Raw genomic sequence first — 21,651 nt, 5'->3', positions numbered from 1 at the left:
GAAGAAAACAGCAGCATGAGCGAGGAAAGAGGAAACATAGAGGGAATTCAAAAAGCAGCAGCTAAATGTGATAAAGGACTAATTTAAGATAACGGTTTTCAAACAATGCTCCAGGGAACGCCAAGGTTCTACGGAGACAATTCCAAGGCATTCGGTGTCAAGTAAACATTAAAAAATTTCTTTAAAAGGGAACATTTTTGGTTTAGCATTGCAGCTGGGAAACTGTAGGGGATGAAAAAGGTTCCTCTGCTTTAAAAAAAAAAAAAAATAAATAAAAAAAAATTTTTTTTTTGAGAACCATCATTTATAGGGTGCCTGGGTGGCTCAGCGGGTTAAGCCTCTGCCTTCGGCTCAGGTCATGATCCCAGGGTCCTGGGCTCAAGCCCCGTATCAGGGCTCTCTGCTTGCTAGGGAGCCTGCTTCCTCCTCTCTCTCTCTCTGCCTGCCTCTCTGCCTACTTGTGATCGCTACCTATCAAACAAACAAACAAACAAATAAATCTTAAAAAAAGAAAAAGAAAAAGAAAACCATCATTTAAGAGAGAAAAACCCTCTAAAAGCCTGAGATACAGGAGAACCATTTTAGATTTCTAAATCAACATGACCATATATAATGAACTCTGCTCAAACCGAAAGCCTGATTTCTGGCCTGAGACCCACACATACACCATACACATCTGTTTTGTGAATGAGATGCCTACAGGAAAATCACGTTGTCCTTAAAATAATGACCAGTGCCCCTACTCCCTGCGTTCCTTTATAATAAAACTTGTGATTCCTGCCTGTATGCTAATTTATAAATCTTTTGAGCTTTTACAAAATGTAAAAAGTAAATGATCCTATAAAAACTGATCATCCTCCAGAGCACTTTCTTCCCTGTGAAGAGCATGTTCCCAGGAGCGCCTGGGTGGCTCAGTGGATTAAAGCCTCTGCCTTTGGCTCAGGTCATGAGCCGCGGGAAGGAAGAAAACTCAACCAAGAAACACCTCTGTAAGAACCCGGCCTATATAAGAACATGGCACAGGGTGGCAAAAAAGTCAACCAGGTCTAGCCTTAGACCTGTCCCTAGGTATGTTGTAGTGGGCAAGGCCTTGACTGCTCTTGTCTGTAATAAAATTTAAAAATAAAATGAGACTAAAAAAAAAAAAAAAAAAAAAAAGTAAAATCAGTAAAAGCAAAATAAAAGCAATACAAGTAGCTACCATGCGTGGGGGATGGGGGGGCGTTGGCGTCTGGGTGGTTCAGTGGATTAAAGCCACTGCCTTCGCCTCAGGTCAGGATCTCAGGGTCCTGGAATCGAGCCCCGCATCGGGCTCTCTGCTGAGCAGGGAGCATGCTTCCTCTTCTCTCTCTCTGCCTGCCTCTGTGCCTACTTGTGATCTGTCAAATAAATAAAGAAAATCTTAAAAAAAAAAAGCTACCGTGTATTCAGCGCTTCTCATATGCCCACTGCTACACATCATTCTCATGAGTTCTCTTAATAATCCAGAGAAGTTATCCCTTTAGAAACACGGACCTGGGGGATGCCTGGGTGACCAAGTCCGTTAAGCTGCTGCCTTCAGCTCAGGTCACGATCCCAGGGTCCTGGGATCGAGTCCCATATCGGGCTCCTTGCTCAGCAGGGAGCCTGTTTCTCTCTCTGCCTCTGCCTGCCACAATGCCTGCTTGGGCTCTCGATCTCTTTCTCTCTCTCTCTCTGACAAATAAGTAAGTAAATAAATAAAATCTTTAAAACAACGACAACAACAACAAAGACCTGAGGCTCCAAGAGATCCAGAGCAGCGCAGGCCTGCCTGACAGCCCGACAGTGCCATAAACGCTCCTGTACAAATCAACTCACTCACTCCTCACTACAATCCTATGAAGTCAGGACTGTTAGTATTCCCATTTTTCAGATAAGGAGACAGGCACAGAGAGATTATTCAACTTGTCCAGGTCACACAGCTAAGCAGTCTACCTCCAGAGCATGGACTCCCAACCACCATGCAATTCTGCTGGAGGCCACTGAGCCAGGCATAAGAGCGAGAGCCGGGATTCAGACCCAAGCTGAGTAATTTTAAACCTCGAAAGCATAACCCTTTCCACTAGGGCAGAAGAGAAAAACAGGCAGCCAGTGGTGCAAACTCAGTGATCTCAGAAATCAGGAAATTTTATTCTCAAATAAAACCAAGACTGGTCTCGGACCAAGGTCCTGAAAAAGAGTTCTCAACTCTAACTCACACACCCACACAGTAATAAGCAACTGGCACCGAGCGGGGGACCGTCCCATCAGATGGGACGTGGACACTCGGGTTCACCGTAGTCCTCACCACTCCTGCCTGCCTTACACTGGCCAACTTGATCCATGTGCATCACTCCTGCCTCTGAAGGAGTCGGAGTCGGCTACCCCTCCACCCATAGGACAGCCAAAATTCCCTTCACCAAGGTCTGACTCTACAGTAAATACAATGATAAAAGGAGAACTCAAAAAACTTCTATTAAGGCCAAGACAGAAGTTTCAAAGATTCTGGCCGTAAGTTCGCTGGAAATCAAGAAATCAGGGATGCTGGGCACTGCCAGAATCAATGAAAAAGGAGGTATGTGAGTGGGCAGAGGCAGAAGGAAAAGAGGAAGCGGGAAAACATACTGAGGTTGCTCAGAGAGTGTTGAGCCACCACGGAAATAGAGGCAGAAAGCAAATGTCTCACGCTCCCACTTACCTGTTCATAGTTTATGAACGTGGCGGTGTCAAAACTGCTGGCTGTCCACTTGAGAAGGCTGGCCGGCTGCTCCGGAGTCATATAAACCAGCACACATTGGGTGATCAGGAGTGTTGGCAATCTTACGAGAAGAAAAAAGGCACATCCACATGTATTCATCAAACCGACTCTCTAGGGATGACTGGGTGGCTCTGTTGGGTAAGCACCCGGCTCAGGTCATGATCTCGGGGTAGTGAGATCAAGCCCACATCGGGCTCCCCATTCAGTGGGGAGTCTGCTGGAAATTCTCCCCTCCCCCTGCACACATGCTCTCCCCACCAAGAACGAAAGAAAGAAAGAAAGAAAGAAAGAAAGAAAGAAAGATAGATAGATGTCCAGTATACACTAAAAAAAATGGGACTCTCCAATGGCACCCATGTGGCAGTACTGGTGGGGCAGTAAAACTCTGTTTTTCACACCCCAGGAAAACAAGACACACTGAACAAGCACATCAACAGTCAATGTAGTAATAGATGTAGAACACCATCGTGACCCAAAGTTTCAGACTGTAAGAAGGTGAGCAATGAGCAAGGATTTGTCTCGCTTCTGAAACAGTGTGAAAGGCACGTGGTGTTGTGTAGACATAGCTACAAATTCTCCCCTTCCCCTACCCCCGAGAGTCCAAAATGGTGGAGGAGTAGGAGACCCTGGTTTTGGCTGGTCCCAGGAACTCAGTTAGAGAGCTATCACATCATTCTGAACACCCACAAACTCAACCGGAGATCGAAGCATAGCTGTAACTCTACAAATAGGAAAGGGACCCCTTTCTGCAAGGTAGGAGGTGCAGAGAAGTGAATCGGAGGCAACATACCGGAAGATAAACCATGGGGGTTGGGGGAGCCTCCATAAACCGGCACCAGAAAGTGACAGAGCAGCAGAGCACAAAATCAGAACTTTCAGACGTCTGTCCTGGCTCACCAGGATGTCCCTGCCTGAAAGGAGCTCCGGTGGTGAAGCAGGGCAGAATCCTGGGTAGGAGAGTGTAGTCTCAGGATCCCAGCGTCCCAGAAAGACTGGGGGTGCCTGAGTGTGGCAGAGCTCCTGGGCATCGGAGCAGGGAAGACGGCTGCAATCAGAGAGCCCAGGAGGGGGTTCTCAGCTTGGGGTTGCTAGAAACTGTGAACCAAGGCATGGTCAGGTGACTGCTCCCGGACTAGGGGCCCAGGAAGTAGCAGAACCACCACAAGAACCCCCTTGCTCCCCTGGGAGGCGTGGCACAGGTGCACACTGCAGGAGTCGGCACAGTTTGCAGACTTGAAAGGGATCATGTGCCTGAGATAGAAATGCTCGGTCACAGGCTGGATGAGGATGGAGTGTGGTTGGAGACCAGGGAGATAGGAGTGATTGACTGCTTTCCTCTGAGAGCTCACCGATACCAGACTGGATAAAAAAGCAAGACCATTGAGGGCCACCCGGGTGGCTCAGTGGGTTAAAGCCTCTGCCTTCGGCTCAGGTCATGATCCCAGGGTCCTGGGACTGAGCCCCGCATCCGCATCCGGCTCTCTGCTCAGCAGGGAGCCTGCCTCCTCCTCTCTCTCTGCCTACTTTTGATCTCTGTCAAATAAATAAATAAAATCTTAAAAAAAAAAAAAAAAAAAAAAGCAAGACCGCCGATACGCTGTCTGCAAGAGACTCATCTTAGACTCAAAGACACCTCCAGATTCAAAGTGAGGGGGTGGAAAACCATTTACCATGCTAACGGACCTCCAAAGAAAGCTAGGATAGCTATCCCTGTATCAGACCTATAGAGATGAAACCAAAGACTAATAATGGATGCTAAAGGACACTATATCATAAAGGGTCTATCCAACAAGAAGATCTAACAATCGTAAATAGTCATGCCCCTCACATGGGATCAGCCAATTATATAAGCCGGTTAATAACAAAATTAAAGAAACACACTGGTGATAATACAGTAATCGTCAGGGACTTTAGCACGCCCTCACTGCCAAGGACTGACTGTCTAGGCAGAAGATCAACAAGGAAACAAGGGCTCTGGATGACACACTGCACCGGATGGACTTCACAGATACAGTCAGAGCATTCCACCCTAAGGCAACAGAATACACAGTCTTCTCGAGTGCACGTGGAACATTCTCCAGAACAGAACACCTACTGGGACACAGATCAGGTCCCAACTGGTACCAAAAGATTGGGATCATTCCCTGCCTATTTTCAGACCACCATGATTGGAAACTGGAACTCAATCACAAGAGGAAAGTTGGAAAGAACTCAAATACATGGAGGCTAAAGAAGAATTTTAAACTTCAGGGAAACCAATGAAAATGAAAGCGTAACTGTGCAAAATTCTGGGGATGCAACAAAGAGAGGGAAGTATCTAGTAATACAAGCCTTTCTCAAGAAACAAGATAGATCTCAGATACACAACCAAACCTGACACCTAAAGAAACTGGAGAAAGAACAGCCAATAAAGCCTGCACTCAAGAGTAGAGCAGAAATCAATCTAATAAAACCAAAAGGACAGTAGAACAGATCAATGACTAGGAGCTCGCTCCTTGAAAGAATTAGGCAGATCGATAATCCCCTGGACAGACTGATCAAAACAAAAAGAGCAAGGACCCCCAATAAACAAAATCATGAATGAAAGAGGAGACGTCACAACCACACCAAAGAAATACAAACAACCGTAAGGACGTATTACGAGCATCTACAGGCCAACAAATTAGGCCATCCGGAAGAAACAGATGCATCCCTGAGATAGATACACGACCAAAACTGAACCAGGAAGAAATAGAAAACCTAAACAAGACCCATAACCAGCAAAGAAACTGAAGCAGTAATCGGAAATCTCCCAACAAACCAAAGTCCAGGGCCAGATGTCTTCCCAGGGGAATTCTACCAAAGAGCTACACGAGAATTAATACCCAATCTTCCGAAGCTGTTTCAAAAACCAGAAATGGAAGGAGACCTTCCAAACTCTTTCTATGAGGCCAGCATTACCTTGATCCCCAAACCAGACAGAGACCTCACCAAAAAGGAGAATTACAGAGCAATGTCCCTGATGAACATGGATGCAAAAATTCTCCCGAAAATACTAGCTAACAGGATCCAACAGTACATGAAAACGATTATTCACCACGACCAGTGGAATTTAATTCCTGGGATGCAAGGGTGGTTCGATGTCTGCAAATCAATCAATAGGGATAGACTACATAGATGAAGGAAAGGACAAGAACCATATGATCCTCTCAACAGAGGCAGAAAAAGCATATGACAAACTACGGCATCCTTTCTTGATCAAAATTTCACAGTGTAGGGACAGGTACGTTCCCATATGTACATTCCCAGATGGGAATGTACCTATATATCATAAAAGCCATCTATGAAAAGCCCACAGTGAATACCATTCTCAATGGGGAAAAAGAGAGCCTTTCCCTTTTCCCCTAAGGTCAGGAACACAACAGGGATGTTCAGTATCACCACTGCTGTTCAACATAGCACTACAAGTCCTAGCCTCAGCAATCAGACAACAGACAACAGAAAGAACAAAAGGCAGGGGTGCCGGCAAGGCTCAGTTGGCTAAGTGTCTGCCTTCAACTCAGGGTCCTGGGATCGAGTCCTGATGATGCTCTCTGCTCAGCAGGGAACCTGCTTCTCCCTCTCCCTCCGTCTGATGCTCTGCCTACTTGTGATTTCTCTATCAAATAAACAAATAAAATCTTTAAAAAAGTAAGTAAGAAAGAAAGAAAGAAAGGGCAAAGAGGACATGATACTCTATGTGGAAAACCCAAAAGACTCTACCCCAGAACTGCTAGAACTCATACAGGAATTCAGCAAAGTAGCAGGATATAAAATCAATGCACAGAAATCAGTTGCATTTCCAGACACTAACAAGGAGACAGAAAAAAGAGAAACTAAGGAGTCGATCCCATTTGCAATTGCACCCAAAACCATAAGATACCTAGGAATAAACCTAACCAAAGAGGTAAAGGATCTGTACTCCAAAAACGGCAGAACACTTGTATGAAAGAAACTGAGGAAGACACGAAGAAATGCAAAAATGTTCCACGCTCATGGACTGGAAGAACAAATATTGTTAAAATAATGTCTATGCTACCTAGAGCAGTCTACATAGTCAACGCAATCCCTATATCAAAATACCATCAACTTTTTCTTCACAGAGATAGAACAAATAATCCCCAAACTTGTCTGGAACCAGAAAAGACCCCAGACAGCCAAAGGAGTGTTGAAAAAGAACACCAAAGCTGGTGGCATTCCAATCCCAATCTTAAGCTCTATTGCAAAGCTGTAATCATTCAGAGAGTACTGGCACAAAAACAGACAAATGGATCAATGAAACAGAATAGAGAATCTGGAAATACACCCTCAACTCTATGGTCAACTAACCTTTGACCAAGCAGGAAAGAATATCCAATGGAAAAAAGACAGTCTCTTCAACAAATGGTACTGGGAATATTGGACAGCTGCACGCAGAAGAACGAAACTACACTATTTCCTTACACCATACACAAAAATAGACTCAAAGTGGACGAAAGACCTACACATGAGACAGGAACCCATCAAAATTGTAGAGAACACAGGCAGCAAGTTCCGTGACCTCAGCTGCAGCAACGTCTTGTCAGACACGTCTCCAAAGCCAAGGGAACTAAAGGCCAAAAAATGAACTACCGGGACTTCATCAAGATAAAAAGATTTTGCACAGCATAGGGAACAGTGGACAAAACCAAGAGACAACTGGCAGGATGGAAGAAGGTACTTGCAAAAGACGTGTCAGATAAAGGGACAGTATCCAAAATCTAGAGAGAGCTTCCCAAACTCAACACCCAAAGAATCATCTGATCAAGAAATAGGCAGAAGACATGGACAGACGTTTCTGCAAAGACGACATTCAAATGGCCAACAGACACATGAAAAAATGCTCCGGATCACTGGGCATCAGGGAAACACAAAGCCAAACCACAAAGAGATACCATTGCACAATGGTCAGAAAGGCTAATATGTATGCATGCACCAATCTATATGAGACCAGCATAAATAGATACAAGATTTCTATTCTATGTAAGTTCCCTATACAGGGGAAGGCAGGGGAAGGAAGGCTCAGGGGCAGTGCCCCAGGGCGATGAGGGGCGGGGCCAGGGCCCCAAGGGCGGCAGGGACTCGCGCAGGGTGGGGGTGGGGGGGTCTCCGAGGGCCGACTCACCAAAGGGCTGCTCTGGGACTCCGGCACCGGTCCGGACCCGGGCTCCAGTGTGTGCCGTGGCCCAGTCCCGGGCCAGGACCCCCTGTGCCTGCTGTGTGCTGGCGGCAGGGGACGGGAGCACGCCACCAAGAGAGCAGCCAGCCCAGCCCTCCTGTTCCGAGCCCAGGCCCCAGCCGGCGCAATCGCAGCGGCGGGAATGGGCGCGTTCCCCGGCCGGGCTCTGGTTGGCCAGCTGCGGCTTCACCATGGCGACGGCAGGGGGCAGCGGGGCTCCGGCGGGGCAGCTGCAGAAGCGATTCCTAAACCGGTGCACTAGCGCCAGGCCGGGCTGACTCAGGCCTCTGCCGCCCCACACCTGGGCCACTCTGTGCAGAGCGGAGGACCCGCCCACCGGGCACCTCCACCGTCCGGCGCAACCCCATGCCTGGTCTAGGCGCACAGCCTCGGGAGGCGACAGAGGCACGGCGCAGGCGGCGGCCCGTGAACCGCCAAACCAAGGTGCGGGCGGAGCTGTTCCTGCAGGGCTGACGGGGCAAGGAGGGGCGGGACACTCTGGAGTCTCTGGAGGCTGGAAATACCCAAAGTCTCCGTGAGGCCAGTCGTCTGCGCTGGTGTAGACATCCCTGAAATGCACCAAGGATCCTCTCTCCTAGCTGGACGGATGCGTCTGACTGCACTTTTCACCTCAATGAAAGAGATGCTATTGCGTGGAAAGCTCATGCCGCCGCACTTTGTGTACTGCGACCCCACTTAGGGGGACGTCCAGGGCCAGGTGCATTTTCTGGCGGCAGGCACCTGGGTGCAGTCAGGCAGGAGCATGCACGAGGGGCCGCCCCAGGACAGCCAGCCAAGCAGGGGAAGGAGGGCAAGGGCCCAAGCCTGGTGTGGGGAGCTGCAGCGATGAGGGGCTGGGACCCAGACCAGGGGCCCCAGGGTCTTGGCTGTTCGGAACTACCTGACCGCCGGCCGGCCGTGGCTTGCGGGAGCGCGGGAGCGCGCGCGAGGTGGGGGGCGCGGGAGCGCGCGCGAGGTGCTGCTTGGAAACAGCGGCGGTTGGCTTTTGATTCTTAGCCTGGCGCACGCAGGGGTTCTGTGACACTTGGCGGGGTAGTCCGGCTGGACTGGACGCTTTCTCACCGCGGACCAGGGCAGTTGTATGACCGCCAGATGTTCTCCTGGGCTGGTGGTCTGGGCTGTGGCCTAGGCCATACCCTAGGGGCCGTGGACAGCAGCCACACCTCTCTGACCAGGGACATCTCTGATATTCACAGACATGTGCTGGGGAAAGGGACCTTCCCTGGGGACGCCATGGATGTGGCTGATGTCATCTCATCCCAGACACAGATCAATAGACGCCTCCCTGAGACAGAAACGCTGGAGGCTGAAGTGACTCACTGGAAGATGTTGTGCCCGTGTTCCACCCAGGGACCAAATACCATCGACCCAGAAACAGTGTGGAAACTGAAGAGCCACATCAGGGACCTACAGCAGAAGCAGATGCGGGAAATGGACAAACATCAGCTGGAAGTGGCCGTGCTGCAAAACACCCACCGGCAGAAGCTAGCCGACCTCACTGACCGGCACCGCAAACAACTGACGGACTACCAGCGACAGGTGGAAGACCTGCAAAACCAAGATGCTGCCGGGAACGGGGACCGTGACCTTCTGGAGGAGAGGGAAATGGATCTCAGAAGGCTGAAGCAGCAACTTACACAAATGCAGCGGCTCAACGACAGTCTGAACAACCTTGCTTCCGACCTCCGAGCAGAAAAGGAGAAGTTGGTTCGTCAGCTCCAAGACGCAACCCATCAGCTGGAGGAATCCGTCCTGCGCAACAACGAGGATTCCCTAAAGAACAACATCGCCGTGAGGGCTTTAAAGATAGAGAAAGGACGGTTAGTGGCCAAACTGTGTCGGGCCGAAAAGAAGCTTTTCGAACACAAGACTGAACAAAGCCTCAGAGAATGGTCACCCGCAGACAATGGCCGTTCCATTAAACTCGGTCAGGAGAAAGACCTGGAGATACTACACCTCCAAGAGAGGATCGAGCAGATGGACGCCGAGCACCAGGAAACGAAGGAACTGCTGTCCTTTGCTTTGGAGGAGCAGAACCAATTGACAGAATGCCTTAGGGAGCAAGAGGAGTACATCAAGGAACTCCGAGAAAGGCCAGAGCTTCAGGAGGAATTCGGCCAGTCGACCGAAACCTTCAGAAGCCACGACGTCTTACCCGCATCCGTGGAGGACAAAGACATGCGTCTCCCATCCACGACCGACCAACACCCTCCTGTGGACCAAGACCCGGAGCGCCTCACACAACAGAGTCGCGCTGTCCCTCTGGTTGACCCTAAAGTCCTAGAGGAGATTGAAGAACTCGAGTGTGAGGTCTTTCAGCTCAACAGGATAAAAGATGATCTCGAGGAGGAGATACAAGAACAACAGAAGATCATTCACAACCAGCAGCAGGGGAAGAGAGCACTGCTCCAGTCCTTCCAGGAGCAGAAGGAGAAGGTGCACCGTCTTCAGCACCGGCAGGAGGAGATGAACACCGAACGCGCTCAGCTCCTCGCAGCCAAAGACGAGATGATTCGGAATCTGCAAGTCACGCTGGAAGAGCTGAGAGCCCAGTTGCCCGACAAAAGCCCGCCCATTCCGAGAGAACCCTGTGAGGATGAGGAGGTGCGAGCAAGCCAGCCTCTCCCCAGAGAGAACCCAAGTGAAGAGCGTGATCCATCGCAAGCTGAAATTCAAAGGTTAGTCCAAGGAATCAAAGAACAGGACCCGGAGACGAAGCTTCTCACTGAAGAGAACGTCCGACTGACCGCGCAAGTGGATCGGCTCTCCAAAGAGGAGATCGGGAAACTCACTCGGATCATCCAGCAAAAGGATGTGGAGATTCAGGGTCTTTCCAGCAGAATCTCTGAGGCTTCTCACAGCCGGAACAGGCACGTGGAACAACTTCAGCAGCAGCTGCAAGAGTGTGCTTTGAAAAGCCAACAGATCTTGGCCATCCTGAACGAGAAGAGGAGGGAGAAGAGCCATCTGGAAAGGGACGACCACGAAATGACCCATCGACTTGCTGCCAAGGAAGCCGACCTCCAGAGGGCGCGAGAGGAAAATCAAAAACTGCCCACCAGAGTGGAAAGCAGCGGCCAGGAGGTGTGTACAGAAAGGATTCGGGACTTGTCACACGTGATTCGAGAAAAAGACCTGGAAGTGGCTGCGTTGAGTCAGATATGCCAGACCTTACTGAGGATCCTGCAAACACCCAGCCCTGGTCATGGGGTTCGAGGAGGTCGAATCGATCAGTTCCAGCAGCTCCTCCAGGAACGGGACACGTTAACACAGCGAGGGAAGATCATGGAGGAGTGGAAAGAGCAGGTGCTGACCACCGTCCAAAATCTGAAGCGTGAGGCCCCCCAGCTTCAGACACATCTGCGACAACTGCAGGCGTGGGCGTGCCCCAACAGCGAGAACGTTCTGAAACCGCAGACAGCCTCTCTGGACCAGATCCAAACTTACCGGGGACATGACATAAACTTCCACGAGCTAGAGAAGGAACTGGCCCAACTTCAGCTCCGCATCGGGGAGCTCTGCAATGCCAAGGACCTCCTTTTAGGGAACCTTGATGTGATTTTCCTCCAGACCTCCAGCGACTCCCGGAAGGCCGTGAAATCTGACCCCGTGAGTGAGGCCTCTCAGGTGATCAGAGAGGAGGTAGAAGAGCTCCGAAAATCAGGGCGAGGAAAAGAGACAAGGATCCGAACCCTCCAGGAAGATCAGCAGAGATGGACTGCTTCCGGGGCTGCCACGGGGGAAGGAGAAGGCAAAGCACGGGAACACGGCGATGCCGATTCCCACACGGAACAGCCGAAGGAGAAACCGGCCGTTCTGCAAAACTCCCTTCGGGCTCAGGAGCTCCGAACCCAAGCGAAAAGTGAGGAGCTGCTTGCCTTACAGGAGAAGCTCTGTGGCCAGCTGAGTGAGAACGAGCTGCTGAGGCAGGCAGTCACCAATCTGAAGGAGAGGATGGCAGATTTCGAAATGGACGTGTGTCGGCTGAAAGAGGAAAACGCCAAGATCGTGGAACGATCTAGAGAACAGGAAATGGAGACTCGGGCGTTGCAAGAGACCAATCGGCTGCTGTCAGTGACGCGGAGAGAGGAGGCGTCCCAGCATGCTGCGATGAGAGAGAAGGCCCTGGCCTTGGAGCAACTGCTGCGAGAGAAAGAGGAGGGCGAGACCGGGGAACTGAACCGGCTCGTCGCCGCCGTTCGGTCCACGCAGGAAAAGGCAGCTGCCTGTCAGCGGGAGAGAGATGACGTCGTGTTGGCACTGACACAGAAAGAAACGGAAACCTGCGCCCTCCAGAAGGAGGTTCACCAGCTGCGAGAGAGAGAGTTGCGCCTCACCCAGGAGCTGGAGAGAGGGCGGCAGCTCGCTGCAGAAGCCCAAGATTCTCGTCGCCGGGAAGCTTTGGCCTCGGAGGACCGAGTGGCTCAGCTGAGAGAGGAAGTGACGGTCTTGCAGGGAAAACTCGTTTGGTCTTCCGCTGCCATGCAAAAGGCCAGCCACGGAGCCAGGCTGCAGGTAGAGTCGCTGCGGGAGCAGCTGCACGTGGTCACCCAGCAGAAGGAGGAAGCTGTGCTCCGGCTTGCCGCCTCCCAGGAAGAGGGAAGGCACTGTGATCAGACCCTAGCGAGCCTGAAGCTGGAACTGGCCGAATGGATGGAAAAGGCAGACGCCCTAGAAGGAAACCTGAAGTCCTTACAGGGACGTTTGCATCAAACCAGTGCCGACTTGGAGGAGAAGGAGGACCAACTCCAGGAGTTCAAGAAACAGAATGAGGTCCAGCAGGAAATCCTGGAGGACACACAGAGGAAACTGATGACCTTAGTCAGTCAGTCCGAAGGAATGGCGGACAAAACCCTCCTAAGGAGACTCTTCGTGGGAGCTTTCCAGGCAGCTGATGCGGAACGGCAGGAAGCGCTGAGCTTGATGGCAAGCACGCTGGGGATCCGAGAAGATCAGCTGCGGCAGCTGCGCAGCCGGGAGCCCGCGGGTGTGCCCAGCGGGGGGACTGGGGGGCCTGGATCCAGAAGCGCCCCCAACACCCCTGCGAAACCAAATCACCAAGCTGTGGCCAATCGTTCCTTTTCAGACCTTTTTGTCCAGTTTCTAGAAGCCGAATCTCATTCAGCTTTTCCACCGCCCAAACCCTCTGCTCGTGTCGTGAAGCCCCCAGATTCAGGAGGAAGGGGAAAGCCGCCTAAGAAACAAGGCCCATCACGACGGAACGCTACCCTGGCATCCACACCCGGAAAAAAGGAGGTCAAGCCCCGCACCACAGCTGTGTCTCTTATTAATCCACCCGGACCGCAAATGGATGGATCGGAGCACCTTCTTCTAAATGCTGTCACTGATGCTTTACCCGTGTACACGCCGCATATACTATCACCTGCCCAGAAGGTTGGAAAGGCGGCCAAAGACCTCTCAAAGAAATAGACGACTGTGAGCCAGAGTGACACCACGCTTTGAAGATCCCAAGTCACTCTGTGTGTCTACCTTATCTCCTAATGTTCTTTTTCAAAATGCCAAATGTTCACGGTTTTGCTTTCAGCTGAAGAAACATCTTTCTTCTATGACTTAACAAAAAAGGGGTCTCTCAATGACCGCAGAAGTATTCGCCAAAGTGAAAACACTGGTGACTTCTTTTTTATGTTTGAAGATCTTATTTATCTTTTCGACGGAAACTGAGGGCACACATACAGGGGGAGCACCAGAGGGAGAGAGAGAAGCAGGCTCTCCACGGAGCAGGGATCCTGACCTGTGTGACCTGATCCTAGGACCCCGGGATCATGACATGAGCCAAAGACAGTTAACAGACTGAGCCACCCAGATGCCACAGCAGTGGTGACGTTCGTAGGACAGTCGACACTGATGGCCTTGGAAGCTGTGGTCTGTAATGCTGGAAGGTTTACACAAGGGCCAAGCGTCTATGGATACCTTATGTAGAGAACACATCAACTTGTTTCAGTGTTCCAAACGTATCAGATACACGACCACACAATCCTCGTATGGGAAACGAGGTGACTAGCACGAAAGTACACGATGAATAGGAGGTTTTAAAAAAAAAAAACGTTTGCTTTTCCCAGGTAAGTCTCATTTCTCTTAATTTTTTATTTTCTAATTTTTAAAAATCATTTCCTTTTCTGTTGTCTGCAAAAGCGCGCTATGGCTAACCTGATTTCTCTCGGGCCTTATGTAGGTTGGCCTGCTTAGGAGTATACTACTTATTCTCTGACTTGCTCCCCCCCCCCCCCAAATCACTCTGCCTTAGAGACCATTTTTGAAATGGGAATGAATTCCATCTTATTCTTAAATTGAAAACACAGCGGCTTATGGTTCTGCCCTAAGTTCTAGAAGTAGCTCCTCTTGATCATCCTTTAAGCGGTTTTTAACTGGAAGGTCCACGGTCGACTCCCTTGTTCATTTCTTCAGAAGCCCCTTCAAATCTTCATTTGCTGGATCATGGCGCAGGCTGTCAGGGAACTGGAGCTTACTTGGGAAGAAACTGTGCCTGGTCCCCGTGCTAAGGAGGGCTTGTTGGCCAGGGGATCCGATCTGGGGGAGCAGAGTGGGAAGGGAACTTGGGGTGAGGCCATCCGAGGCCCTCCAAAGTTACCGGATGCCAAGACAACACTTCCTATTGAACCTTCATCTCAGGCTTTCCATCAGAACGGACACTGATATATGGACATCCATTTCCTGCTGAGACTCTTAAGGCGTAGGACAGGTGCTTCTCTAGGATGTGAAGCTGTCATGTGGCCAGGAGGGAGACGTGGTCACCAAATCCAAAATGTAGTAACTTCCATTGATGTTCACGCAGTCGATCCCAAGGGAATCGCTGGGTGGCCAAGGGGTAGAAGGAAGAGCGGACGTCCTCCGGCACCATGGAATCTGGCAATGCACTGTGGACAGAAGCCCCCACCTCCACCTGCAGGTAGGATATGCAGACTTGGGCTTCAGCCTGGAGCAGGAAGGCCTTGGGAACTATATTCAGCTGGTGGGGGGGGGGGGGTGTCCCATGACCCAGAGAAGAATGGACAGCTGGAGAGGGAGGCTCAGAGTCTGTGAGAGATGCTGTTTCCAGGAGAGCCCAGTGCATGGCCAGCAACTGCTGCTCTCATGGTCTCTCACCAGGGCCGAGGAGGGCCGTTTCTTGCAGTGGGAGCCCACGGACGATTGACAGATAGCATGGACAGAGAGTCCAGGGACTCCAGGAAGCAGGAGAGGAGGCTGCTACAGCCTTTTGACCTGGGCACCAACAGCTGGTTTTTTTCTCAAGCTTTTTGTTTTTGTAGTTGAGAGAGCGCTCTGGCTGGAAAAGGGGGTCAAAGGGAGAGGGAGAAGCAGGCTTCCCCGCCGAGCAGGGAACCCCCTGCCAGGCTCCATCTCAGGATCCCGAGATCAAAACCTGAGACAAAGGCAGACGCTTCACCAACTGAGCCACCCAGTCACCCCCAACAGGTAAATTTTGCTTGCACAGATCCGACAGCCTTCTGTTGAGGGGAGACCCTCCCCCCTCAGCGTGGGCTCGTTAACAAGGAACAGCTGAAATGGGTTTCTGTAAAACTGATAAACAAGGAATATGTTGCCTCCAGTACCCAGAAAGTACCGAAAGATGTTGGACTTGTATGTCCTTTTTTCTTTGTAAGGATTTTATTTAGGGACTTGACAGAACACGAGAGAGAGAAAGACACACAGAGAGAGAGGACAAAGGGCTGGTAGGGGCAGAGGGAGAGGGAGAAGCAGGCTTCCTGCTGACCAGGGAGCCTGATGCAAGCCTTGTTGCCGGGACCCTGAGATCAGGATCTGGGCCCAAGGCAGACCCTTGACTGACAGAGCCTCCCCTGTAGGTCCTTAACAAGTGTGTCAAACAAATATCCTCACAGTAGGATCTCCTGGATGTGATGTCCCATCTGTATTCCCGGAGAAAGACGAATGCGCTAAGATCCTGCCCACAAAGTTTGCCTGTGAGAGCAGAGCGGTTTGGGTGCCCCGCGCGTAACAAGGTAAATCCTGTCTCCTTCAAGGTCAAGGCACATGCGACCGAGAGGCACTGAACAGAACATACTGGCCAAATGTATCAGAGCAAAATATTCACCATCTTTAAATCTGTGGGGCTCCCTCATGGCTTTTTCAACGACTTAACCTCAAAGAGAAAGCAAGAGCAAAAGCTAGCAAAGGAGCCGGGGCACGGGGCGGTGGCAGGGACAGAAAGGCAGAGGCGGAGAAAATCCCAAGCGGACTCCACCCTGAGCACACAGCCCGACATGGGACCCTATCCCATGACCCTGAGATCCTGACCTGAGCCAAAAGCTCAACCCACTGAGCCCCCCAGGTGTCTCCGGTGTTTTCAGGGTACAGGGGTTTATTTTATCAGGGATGGTAAGACAAGCAGATATACAAGGAACTCTCACAACGCAAGAAGCGTTCATCGACTCCCTGATCCCGAGAAAGGAGGTCCTGAGAGCCACGGAGGGCCACCCAGGGAAGCACCAGGGGCGGTCAGGAGAAAGAGGGAGTGAAGGGACAGACGACACGGGCAAGACCCTTTGCTGTGGTTTCCATGGCAAGGGGCAGGTGAATCCGGCTAAGCACATTTAAGACTGCCTAGTCGGTGTCATGTCAGTGGGTTCCGGGACACAGTGGTGTCTGTCTGGAGTAGTCTGTCCCTGCCCCTGGGGTGATCAGGGCAGGGGACAGTGGCCCAGAGTGAGAGTTTCTTACAAGAGGTGGTTGGGGGTAAAGGCTCCAAATTGGTTGCTTTACATGTGAAAGCTCTGCCTGGAGGCAAGCTGCTGACCATCTCTAGGAATTAAGTAAGCCTGCCAGGGACAGTCCCTCCAAAGTCAGCAAGGCCCGAGATGTCAAAGCAGTACATACAGAAGGCAGAATCTATGGTTATTATACTCGCTATAAACGGAACGTGCATTAAGTCCGTGAAGGTTAGCCAACCGGTGCATCTTGGCAACATTACACTTCATTCAGAACCTACGTTGTAGAGGCACAGAAGGCAATCGGCCTCCTTGGAATTTTGCCAATTAAATTATTTTAGTGAATTTATGATTTCCTTTTTACTTTTTATTGGTTAGAGATTTGATGTATTCATTTAAGAGAGCGAGAGAGCGAGCAAGCAAGTGGGACAGAGCAGGACCCAGGGGGAGCAGCAGGGAGAGGCAGAGGGAGAAGCAGACTGACTCCTTGCCCAGCAGGGAGCTTGACATGGGGCTCTATTCCAGGATCCCGGGATCAAGACCTGAACTGATGTCAGGTGATTAACCATGTGAGCCACCCGGGTGCCCTTGTAAATGTTGGATCTACAACTGGGTCAAATTCTGAACCTATGATGAATTAGTTCGTGGGGGCCCCGGGGGGTCCCCCTACCTCCTGTATTCAGTTTTCTCTCTCCCACTCCTCCTTTGCTCGGGTTTGTGTCTTCCTGGATATACTGGGGGTGGGGTGGGGGAGTGTCTTTTGCCCTGCTCCTCGTTCTCGGTGTTTTCTTCCAGAGAGTCTCAAATCAGCATCATCAGCCTTGGGGCTTCTGTCGCGGCGAGGGCTGTATGGTCTCACGCCTCCTGGCGGAAGTCAAGGTGGGACCGGATCCCCTCAGTGTGCCCTTCTTACATTTCCCTGCGTCGGGGCCTCCCTCCGTTGCACCCACAACACAGAGGGTCACCCCCAGGGCTGTGCTTGGGGTGTGCTTTCCCCCATAGGATCCGGACGTCCGCATCCAGCACTGGCCCAACACCCAGTCCCTGGAACTGAAGCACACCAGTCAGCATGTCCTGCGGTTGCCAGCCTCAGGGGGGAGCCCTGGAGACCAATACAGGCCACATGCAGGTCACATGGGTGACACCTCCCCCCAAGATACAGTCCATTCTCCTTCATTCTCACCTTGTTGGCAAGGAGGGGACCTTAGTTTGGAAACGGATGGCGACCTCCATGTGAGATAACAGAACACGGGCCAACACACAAGCTGGCCGGCGATGGCCAGTTCCCTCCCAGATCGTGGCTGTCACCTCTGAAGCCAGTTAGTTAGCGAAGGAGCAGGTCAAGCTGACCCCCGCGTCCTCAGTTAACATACGGACACCGTGCCTGTGATGCTGCCGCTTGTTTTAATCACCATCTCCTCAGGTCCCCGATGAGAGAGAGATTCCTGCTCCAGACTTGTGGGATGCCCTGACACCCGACACGTGTGACTGACCAACAGTTTACTCGTCCCATACCCTCGCGCTTCAGGGGAGGAGGATACCACACACCGGTGCAGGACGACACAGACGTCGCGCTTGAGAACAGAGAGAACCAGCAGCAGGGCCTTCGAAGGCAAGACTTGCTTCTTGAAACAAGAGGGTGTGGCAAGTCCTGGTTCCCATGGGAGGGGGTGAGTGGCTGGCCTCAAGAATTCAGTGGGCTTCTAGGCAACTGAACGCTGCTCCCCCAAAACCAACAGGCACTATGGCTAGTCCCGAGGATGAGAAGGGTGTTTGGGGAAGAGACCTCCCCTGTGAGGGAAGAGGGAGAGGAGAACGGGCAGGAGGCCATTCGGGTCCCTCCTTGATCTTCCGCGTGTCAACACAGCCCCTGACACGGAATCTTCACTGCAGGCCTCCTGCCCCAAGAGGGTACGACAAATGCTTCTAGAACTAACAACGGAACTTCACAGAGAAACAGTACACGGGCTAAACACAGAAAGGTAAGCTGTATTCCTCTATGCCAGCAACGAATATGGAGGCTCCACAGTCCAACACACCTTCGCAAAGAAACTACTTCGTACAAAGAAACTGCTTCGGGATAAATCTAGCAGTGCCTGTCCAGGCATCCCGTGCTGAAAGCTATTTAGCACTGAGACAGGAAGTCAAAGATAGAAATAAATGGAAAAGATACACCACGTTCGTGACCTGGAAGACTAGGCATCGTCACGATGTCAATTCTCCCCAGACTGATAGAGAGACTTAACGCCATTTCTATCAAAATCCTGTCAGCTGCGTTTGTTTTCGTAGAGATAGACAAAAATATTCTAAAATCTATGTGGAGGGCAAAGGAATCAGAGTAGTTTCAAAACCGCTTTTGAAAAGAAGAGTAATTTGGGAACACAGTCTTTAGAGTTTCAGAACTTAGTAGTAGTTGTAACAAGGAAGCCCGTGTTGGTATTGGCAGAAGGACAGTGCCACAGAACAAAGACTCCAGAAACAGTCCCCACAAATATGCCCATCTGAGTTTTGAAAAGGGTGCTGAAGCAATTCCATTCCAGACAGCTCGGTTTGGTGCCGACCACAGCCATCTAGAGCTTGTGAGGAGCTCAGAGAGGCCACCCTCAGAACACAGCAGCAGCAGAGGAGGAGGATGGTGGTGTGACCGAGGTCCTGCCAGGTGGGAATGGGAGAGAGACTGTGTGCCCAGGGTTGTGTGGGCGGGGCCCAAAGACCTATCCGGCGGCGATGCCTTCCGAAGGCCGAGGGAGCAGGGAAACTGTCCATTCAGCGTGTGGGCCCGGCACCCAGGAGCGGGAAGGTGGTTAGGACAGCTGACCGGGCGGGGCACTGAGACACTTGAGCTGAGTCTGAGCAAAAGCACCTCCCGTCTTCCAGGCTTCTGTGAGGCTTGCTGCTTGTCTGGCGTCTCGAGACCCCACAACCTTGTCCCGGTGGGCGCAGCACCTCACAACCTCCAGACCCATGGCCACTGGTCTGAGGACACCCCTTTCCAGCTCCTGTACTTCGTCCTCGAGGTCGGCGCGGAGGACGAAGAAGTGAGCAGCCCTTGGGAAGATGCTCCTCTGCACGGAGGTACCTGTAGGGCATGATGTCAGGGCCCCGTGTCTCCGGGGGGCTGGGGCCTCGCTGGGAGGCGGGCCTGTGTCTCAGGAGTACACCGGTTTGCCAAAAGGTAGCCGTCAGCTTGTGTGCCCCTCCTTTCGCAGCTGAGAAGAGCCCAGAACGGGGCCTCGTTGATGGAGCTGCTAACTATGTGGGGGGCCTGGAGACAGCGCGAGTGGAAATGCGGCCGAACCGGGCAGATGAGGTTTCAGCCTTGCTGGGGCTCAAGTCCTGCTAGAAGAGACCGACTTGAAGCCCGTAAGTGGAGTGTTGATGGGGGAGGAGCTCCGTTCTCCTTCTCGAGTAGGTTACGTTCCACGAGGGGTTGTCAGGATCCCCACCGTGCACCTGAGATCAGGCCAGTCAGGGGTCAGTGGGGGTGTGTGTGTGTGTGTGTGTGTGTCTGTGTGTGTGTGTGTGTGTGTGTGCGTGTGTGTGTGTGTGTGTAGGGGGAATGGCCTTCCTTTTGGGTGGGTTGTGGGTATCAGTGATCGGAACCCATGATGAACAGGACTGACAGGATGCGTGAGGGACTCACCCCCTGGCTGGCCAAGACAGGAAGGAAATAACGACCCGTGAAATTCGTCATTACTGTTTTGCATTGAGTGCTGAGAAGTACAGGGTGCGTTAGAGTTTGTAATTTGCTGAGTAATGTTTAAGCTGAGACCAGGAGGCTAAGAAATCAAGGCGGATGTGGGAAGGTGTTCCGTTAGGGCCGGGAAGGATGTGCAGTGTTGAAGGAATTGAGAGAATGTCCTTGAAGCTGGGGCCACGTGGGGACCGTGGGGTGGGGAAAACCAACGTTTGGGGTGACGACTTGTTGTTTTTGTAGGGTCTTGGAAACGAATCATAGTGATTTAAAACATGGGGTCCAGACCCCAAGCAGATCCTACCTCTGCCTCTTATGAGCCGTGTTGCTAAAGCATTGTACGTCTCCCTTCCCTGATGGGACGAATGGGGATGATGATAATCCCACGTCATAGATGACTGTAAAGATGAAGTGAAATTTAACATTAACAAAACACTTAGCGCCACGTCTGACATGCAGGCGGTGTCAGTGGTGGTTAGTTCAAGAAGTAAAGAAATACACAGATAAGTTTTGAAGACGTGGTGGCAGTCTGTGGTGACGTTCTGTGAACATACGTGGACTCCACGCAACTTCATTTCTTCTCCAGCTTTCAGATGCTCTTGACCACATGTGTCACACTGTTGAATGAGAAAGAATTTTTCTCAAATGGACAGTTATTTGTCCAGAGAGAGTCTGCAGCGCCACTGAAATGACGAGAGGGAAATAAAATGCTTTTCAGTACCGTGTCCCAATTAGCTGTGCTTAAAATGTCCTGATAAATTGATTTAGTTAGTATTTGTGGGTAACCGTTTGTGTGAACTTGCTTCAAGTCAATTGACTCTAGAGTCACTGAGATACAGAATACGGACAGAGAAGTAGTATGGCTAGAGCTTGGCTTTTCTGGACTCTCTATGGGATAGGTGTTTTGTTCTGTTTTGTTTTTGTTTTCAGGTAGGAAACATCTTTATTATTGGCCTTGACTCATTCATCATACAGTGTCCAACGTGGATTCCGTATCCTGACAACCTGCCTGGCGCGTTACTCTGCTGGCCGCTCTAGTCCAGACGTCAGGCCGTCCCCCGAGGGGAAGCCAACCCCACCGGCCCCAAAAGTTCATGCTTGGGGTGCTGAGCGCCAGCCTGTCCCAGGAATGGGCCCCTTGTTCCCTGGCCCTCTACTCCGGCCAGCAGTTCTGGGGAGGCCGAGGCTGGAGCCCGACACTCTCCTTGGTTTCGGGATCGTTTAAGAAAACCGAGGAGACAAACGTTTCACCGTCTTT

At 51.4% G+C, this 21,651-nt stretch overlaps 2 protein-coding genes and 1 long non-coding RNA gene across 8 annotated transcripts in view; 2 read left to right on the top strand and 1 right to left on the bottom strand.

Moving 5' to 3' along the window:
- The window catches only part of LOC116580527 (cytochrome b-c1 complex subunit 2, mitochondrial), a 130,698-nt gene that overhangs the window by 83,620 nt on the left and 25,427 nt on the right, over positions 1 to 21,651 (bottom strand). For 3 of the 5 annotated variants that reach the window (XM_032326869.1, XM_032326871.1, XM_032326866.1), the window contains exon 2: positions 2,699 to 2,819. In XM_032326869.1, the coding sequence (XP_032182760.1) occupies positions 2,699 to 2,706 (8 nt within the window). In that variant the 5' untranslated portion in view covers positions 2,707 to 2,819. Of the gene's footprint in view, positions 1 to 2,698; positions 2,820 to 3,548; positions 3,568 to 10,142; positions 10,145 to 14,910; positions 14,923 to 21,651 lie in introns of those variants that run through there. The other 2 variants (XM_032326867.1, XM_032326868.1) reach the window with 2 other exon arrangements.
- On the top strand, positions 8,165 to 13,424 carry LOC116581438 (thyroid receptor-interacting protein 11-like). Its single transcript, XM_032328619.1, has 3 exons — positions 8,165 to 8,226; positions 8,353 to 8,417; positions 9,067 to 13,424. Exons 1-3 carry the CDS (start codon positions 8,165 to 8,167, stop codon positions 13,422 to 13,424), a joined length of 4,485 nt encoding a protein of 1,494 aa, XP_032184510.1.
- On the top strand, positions 13,651 to 20,926 carry LOC116580532. 2 transcript variants are annotated; one of them, XR_004281689.1, is made up of 7 exons: positions 13,651 to 14,074; positions 14,809 to 14,922; positions 17,225 to 18,681; positions 19,240 to 19,358; positions 19,577 to 19,774; positions 19,909 to 20,062; positions 20,637 to 20,926. It is a non-coding gene; the product is annotated as an uncharacterized LOC116580532 (long non-coding RNA). The 2 variants fall into 2 exon arrangements; XR_004281688.1 differs by having other exon boundaries at positions 19,909 to 20,926.

Source organism: Mustela erminea, chromosome 20 (assembly GCF_009829155.1).
Source record: "Mustela erminea isolate mMusErm1 chromosome 20, mMusErm1.Pri, whole genome shotgun sequence".
NCBI lineage: Eukaryota > Metazoa > Chordata > Mammalia > Carnivora > Mustelidae > Mustela > Mustela erminea.
This window is presented reverse-complemented; position numbering and strand designations above follow the sequence as displayed.

Excerpts from the sequence above, each read along its gene's own strand:
- LOC116581438 (XM_032328619.1), top strand. The coding sequence starts at position 8,165 with ATGGCGACGGCAGGGGGCAGCGGGGCTCCGGCGGGGCAGCTGCAGAAG. Across the intron at positions 8,227-8,352 it reads CAGAAGCGATTCCTAAACCG|GCGCACAGCCTCGGGAGGCG; the intron begins GTGCACTAGCGC and ends TGCCTGGTCTAG. Across the intron at positions 8,418-9,066 it reads CCGTGAACCGCCAAACCAAG|GGCAGTTGTATGACCGCCAG; the intron begins GTGCGGGCGGAG and ends ACCGCGGACCAG.